This window comes from Camelina sativa, chromosome 9 (assembly GCF_000633955.1).
Source record: "Camelina sativa cultivar DH55 chromosome 9, Cs, whole genome shotgun sequence".
Lineage (NCBI taxonomy): Eukaryota > Viridiplantae > Streptophyta > Magnoliopsida > Brassicales > Brassicaceae > Camelina > Camelina sativa.
The window spans coordinates 22,027,472-22,033,423 of record NC_025693.1 but is presented as its reverse complement, the minus strand read 5'-3'; the positions used below and the strand labels follow the sequence as shown (position 1 = coordinate 22,033,423).

Below are 5,952 nucleotides of genomic sequence, written 5' to 3'. Positions count from 1 at the left end.
TTTTTTTTTTTTTTTTTTTTTTGGGATTTATTCTCTTCCTTGGTAATGTTAATGTGGAACCTATCGTCATTGGTCACACTATGGTTACTGTTATATGTATTCTTCCTTGGTAATGAATGTCTAAGCAGATGATATCACAATGGTTACATTATGGTTACTGATATTTATTATTAGAGTGAATGGGTTGTTTCCCAATTTAACATATGTCGGAGCTTCCCAAATTTGGATTCGGATCGAATCACGTAGTCGTGACTTTTGTCACGTAATCAAATGTGTTGTATTGAATTTTTTTTGTCAATAGCATGTAATACACATAAACTTTGTGGTGACACAACGACATTACTAACACAAACCACGAGGCTACTAATTTTGGTAATGGTAAATATGGAAAATAAAACAGGCTAATGCAGTAGTTAATAATGATTTAAACATAAATTATAAAATTCTTCAAATATTATATGTTGGGATCTTGCATGATCTATCTAGTCTTTTCTATAAGATGTACAACATATATGTAAGCAATATTTTGCATGAAAAATCAAGAAAATACAATTCCAAGGAGAGAGAAACTATATATGTACAAGCTAAGTAGAACAAACACTAATTAGAGAGTGACTGAAAAAACCAGAAGGAGATAAAAAAAAGTGAAAGCAAAAGAAAAGATCCAAGGCCAAAGCTGTCTGAGTCAGTGGAAGTCGTGGAGGGAGGAGATGGTAAAAGGAGAATAGAAGGGAGCCATGGAGAGATCCAAGAAGAAGATAAGACATGTAGAAGCAAAAGGAGAAGCAAGAGAAAGATTCCTACGATGAATGTTCCGGTTTGTAAGAATGGTAATATATAATCCTCTAATAGAGTGATAACGTATGAGCCGCATAAGATCCATCCGAAGAGTACCACAAGCACAAGTGGAACTATTGGCGATGGCCCTTTGCTCTCCATTTTTTTTTGCTCTTCTCTCTCCCTGTCTCTACAGTCTTAGTTAGTGTTGAATGAAGATGAGATCAGAATGTGCAGTTGTGATTAAGTTTTTAAACACGTGATTTGTTTGGATGCATGCGGTTAGATAACCTAATTAACGCAAATTTCTTTTTAATATTGCCTATTCTTATATGATCAACTGTATAATAATCACCATTTCATAGATTATGTCATCTTATATATAGTATTTAAAGGTAAATGTTATAGTTTTCAACGAATAGGAAAACCAATCTAATTAAGTTCACTACAAATAACAAGTATCTCTTTCTTTATTGCTACGTTTGCATTTTCGTTTGTTAAATTGTTCAACTGCCATTACGTTTGATACGAGAAGATAAACAACTTCCGTATCAAGATTAAAGAAACAAAAACACTTCCATATATGTATGACGATCTCATCAATATGAGTCAGACATATATTATGATGAACCTAATAGTTTCATATATGCAAAGGTAAGACTTCCTTAAGAATATATCATNATATATGCAACGGACTCTAACAATAGTTTCATATAATATCATCAAAGCAAAATGCTAGTACCAATATGAAAATCTGTTTTTTTTTTATCATGAAAGCGCCACAAAAGGCTCTCTCATATCCTATTATCAACATCTTCGAATGAAATTAGTGGATGACGGTTGATGTTGTAGCTCGTTAGAGTTCGAGTCGAAGCCACGCCCACGGCGCTTGTTGATCAACTCCATGAGCGATCGGTGTAGCACCTGTGTTCTCGTGTCCACCAGCGATCTCATTTTCTGTTGTAGCCTTACTCGTCTCCGCTGATGCTGACTTTGATCATCATCAATTGCAGGTGAGTAGTGGTATGTTGAAGCATTCAACCAATTGTTAGAGCTTCTGCTGCTACCGTCCATTACATCGTTACTTGAACCGTCATTGTTGTCTCCAACTGCTACAGGAGAGTCGTGAGAGGAAGAAGCAGAGGAGAAAAGGCGAGTGCTTTCCTCTGCATCTTCATTTTCCTCTTCATCTTCATGACCAAAGCTTTCGTGCCGGATAGAAGAGTCATTGGCCCTCCAGTTGGGGACGAGCAAAGATATCTCATTTTCTATCATTGCAGCAATCTCCAAAGGATCCCAATCAGTGATCTCAAGTTCTTTAACCATCTCTAAAGCTACCTCTAGAGGTGTGTCACTTAATATGTTGAACGGGAATTGAATGTTCCTCATGTGACCTGTGACACAGCCAAACATATTCATAAAAACATTTTCCATTGGTGATTCTTCCATCAAAGTTTCACCATTCAGGTTACCCAAAAATCAGAAGCTAATAGTTCATTTATTTCCTATGATCAACAGCTAATACTAAGCTGTTCCAAATCCTGTAGTCCGGTTCAGCTGAGCAAGTTTCTAGCAACCCAATATTCAGTACCAAACAAACCAGACAAGAAATTTCTAGGAAGTAGAACTTTAACGTACCATCGCCATCTAAAATCTGTACTTGAAGAAAGATATTGTGGTCTTCTGAGTTCATCCTTCCTGTTATAGACATATCCGTTGTTCTAGTTGGATCACTCGTTGACGGCAGATGCTCTAACACTGTTCCATTTGCAGCCAAATTCTGGATTGCCAGTTGTGGCGGCAATCTAGAAAGAGGAGCTAAATCTCTCTCATCAGTTGCGGCAAGGAATGGGTCCTCCAAGAGCTCCTTTGCAGGCAATCTTCTTGACACAGTTTCCAGGCATTTACCAACAAAACGTTGGGCCTCCATGTTTTGGATTAGATGGAAAGATTCAGGCAACTTCCCCTGAATCAAATCCGCATCAAAGAAAAATTAACATATCAAAATATTTTCCTGCAAAGATAAATGATGATTGAGATGAGCCTCATGCACTCTGCTTACCGCTGTAACTTTCTTGTATATTTGGGCAGGGTTGGTGCATTCACTATAAGGATAATCACCGGTAAGCATCTCTAGGACACACATTCCAAATGAGTAGATGCCAACAAGCTCATGGTAATCTTCTCCGTATAGCTCTGGTGCCATAAATTCAGGCGTTCCTAATAGTATATTTAAGTGAAAGGCAGAGGTTAATTCTGGAACTCACAGAGTTCTGTTTAAGAACATGGAGAAAACAAAAAAAGAGAGAATACCTATGACGCTGTGCGCATTTTGTGATCCACGGAGAATTGCAGCTAATCCCAGGTCACCAATCTTGACTTGCCCAAGGTGGCCATTAACGAAGATATTATCACATTTGAGGTCTCTGTGAATGACAGGAGGATCATGTCCATGCAGGTAAGCAAGACCATTCAAGATCTGGCGTGCCCAGCTCTTGATAGCCCTGATATCAACCTTTTGATACTTCCTTCTATACCTACAGATGTAAGACAAATTACAAGGTTCCTTTAAAATGGGAATCTGCACACACACACACGAAGTTACAGTTTTGTTTGGGTAGAAAGCATGAGGTTAGAAGGTTCTCCTTACTCTCTAAGGGTGCCTGATGTGAACAGCTCAGTGATGAAGTTGAATGTTCTGCGGTTGACATCAATCCAAGATGTGCAGTAGCGGATAATAGATTCGTGATTGAGATTCTTGAGGAGATGAACCTCAGAGTAGAGACGTTGCAAAGGCTCAGGTGATCTGAAGACCTCATTGAGCTTAACCTGATTCCATGCGACTTCCATTCCTAGAACATGGTCAAATGCTTTGTAAACCGTCTTCATTGCACCTTTGCCAAGTACTTCTTTAAACTGCACACCAGAGAGTAGGAGAATCAACCCAATGTTCAAGAAGCAATCTCATGTAATTAACAAAACAAAATCTTCAAAGAGACCACAACTCTAGAAAATGCAAACAGAGGAAAAGCTCTGATCAAAGCAAGTGTCATCAGAGAACAATTACAAAGCCAACATATCTCCAAAGCAATGGCAACATTTGAATGGAACAGATAGTACCAAAGTCAAAACATTTTCAGAAGACAATCGAAAGAGAGAGAGAGATCAAACTTAGGATTGATCAAATTCAGAACAATAACTTTACCAATCGGCTAAGATTTTAACAAGCAAAAATCGTATAAGAGAGAGCAACTTACACGGCCGTAGCGACCGGAAGGATCTGTCTCAACGTAAGGGATGGAATCATCGGAAGCTCCGGCGGAAGAAATCTCCATAGACATGACTCTATACTAACGGATCTATCAGAATCTCAAATTGGGGAGATTTTTTCACACGGAAAAGAAAAAAAAATCGAAACTTTGGGGGAAACAAAAAAACAAGATCGCGATGCAATAACAGACGAGAGAGTTAAGAGAGGAGGAGAGAATAAGAGAGAGAAGAGAGAGAGAGAGGAAGGGTGAAGGAGGGGGGGTGCTAGAAGAAGAAGATGTTAGGTTTTCCTTCGTGATTCTCGTAGGAGAAGACGCCGAAGAAGAGAAACCAAAAGAGTCTGGAATAATAATCAAAACAGAGGAGCAGAACAACACAAGCCATTTCAACAACAAGACCTTGTTGACGTAATTTGTATTCGTCGCGCTCTTTCGCAATCATCTGTCTTCTTACCTTACGCACCTTCATTCCCAAACCCAAACCCACAAAATAAAAATAAAAAGGGCCACACCACACCCAGAGAGAACAAAAAAAGTTTGGTGGGAAAGTAAAAGAGAGAGAGACGAATATGTGGCTGCTGCCGATCAAAGTGGGGCAAAAGTTAGGAAAAAAATGACTCTTTTTTCCTCGGGAAAAGGAAGAGAATTTGTAAGAGAAGAGAAGACAAGAGAGGGAGCCAAACTAGACAATTCTGAATTTGAAACACCCTATGATTCACCATCGATGATGATTCTGATTCCCTTCAGCTCAAGCTCTTCCTTTTGACCCTTTATTGATTGTTTTGTGTGTGTGTTTGGAGAAGTCAAACCGAGATCCTTTGATTAACGTTAAGTATGTTTTTGCAGAGACGAGTGGTTTGAGAGTAATGTTTGAAACCGATGATTGCGTTACTTTGACACGGACAGACCCCCTTTTTCTTATTTTTCTCTTCATTTGACTATTTCCACTATATATACAATATTCAACTTCAAAGTTTTTGGAAAGTGATTTGCAAAATCCAGCACTACTGATTGAGAGAGAGAGAGAGAGAGAGAATATAAAAAAACTGGTCAGATTTGGGGGATCTAACTAAATCTATACACACAGAAGAAAACACATTCACTACTGATGATTTTGACCATGGATTCGATTGAAAGCACTAATTCGATCACTAAGTTCTTTTTAACGGTTATATTTTCCCTGCGAAAAAATTCTTTCCTATATTCAAGGATTCATCTAAGGTTAACTTTCAGGGAATGGGTTTTATACTAGAAGAAGACAAACAAACCTATAATGACCAAAATCTTGTTACTTTTTATCATCCAACAGGAAACAAGAAGAAAAATCATGAAGATAGAGCAGAGCGACTTTGGAATGAAAAACATCCTATAAATACACTCAGCAAACCTGTCTAAGTTGAAAATACAAAAGCTCTGCAAAGGTTTTGTCCACAGCGAGTTTGAGATTTTGATAAAGATACATATAAATCATTCTATAGCACCAGAGATAACATACAAGAAAAAGAAAAAGAAAAAAAAAAAACACCACAGCTCCATTCTTCTTTTCTTTCTTGCGGGAGGAGGACAAAACAAATACTTAGGACACAAACCAAGTTAGAAAACTATACCTGTTCCTATAACGGTCTAGAGAGAGAGAGCATGTGTCTGTAAATCAGACACCAGAGCTACAAAGGAGGGAACTCATGATCATCCGTCAAATGGTATGACTGTGTAGGCGTTACCCTACATGTACATTACTACACTGAATCAGATAGTGGCTTTGACGATCAATGGTAATAGTTCAGTGAAGACAATATGTTTTCAAGGGTAAGAGATATATACTGTACCGATCTTCCTGTGGAGGCGAGGGTATAGATTTGGGACGCCGATTCTGATGACCTCCAACGCCATCTCTTTGCTTGCTGCC

At 38.3% G+C, this 5,952-nt stretch overlaps 2 protein-coding genes across 3 annotated transcripts in view; both read right to left on the bottom strand.

The window, feature by feature from the left end:
* Positions 1,585–5,952, bottom strand: part of LOC104711709 (probable serine/threonine-protein kinase WNK5) — a 5,707-nt gene continuing 1,339 nt past the window's right edge. Inside the window, exons 2-7 of the mRNA XM_010428433.2 lie at positions 4,035–4,509; positions 3,428–3,693; positions 3,091–3,314; positions 2,840–2,997; positions 2,416–2,743; positions 1,585–2,171 (exon numbers count right to left, since the gene is read on the bottom strand). Coding sequence (XP_010426735.1) covers positions 1,585–2,171; positions 2,416–2,743; positions 2,840–2,997; positions 3,091–3,314; positions 3,428–3,693; positions 4,035–4,118 — 1,647 coding nt within the window. The 5' untranslated portion in view covers positions 4,119–4,509. The remainder of the gene's footprint in view (positions 2,172–2,415; positions 2,744–2,839; positions 2,998–3,090; positions 3,315–3,427; positions 3,694–4,034; positions 4,510–5,952) is intronic.
* LOC104711710 overlaps positions 5,392–5,952 on the bottom strand; it is a 6,836-nt gene continuing 6,275 nt past the window's right edge. Inside the window, exons 9-10 of one of the 2 annotated variants that reach the window (XM_010428438.2) lie at positions 5,873–5,936; positions 5,392–5,782 (exon numbers count right to left, since the gene is read on the bottom strand). In XM_010428438.2, coding sequence (XP_010426740.1) covers positions 5,764–5,782; positions 5,873–5,936 — 83 coding nt within the window. In that variant the 3' untranslated portion in view covers positions 5,392–5,763. The remainder of the gene's footprint in view (positions 5,783–5,872; positions 5,937–5,952) is intronic. The other variant, XM_010428436.2, reaches the window with a different exon arrangement.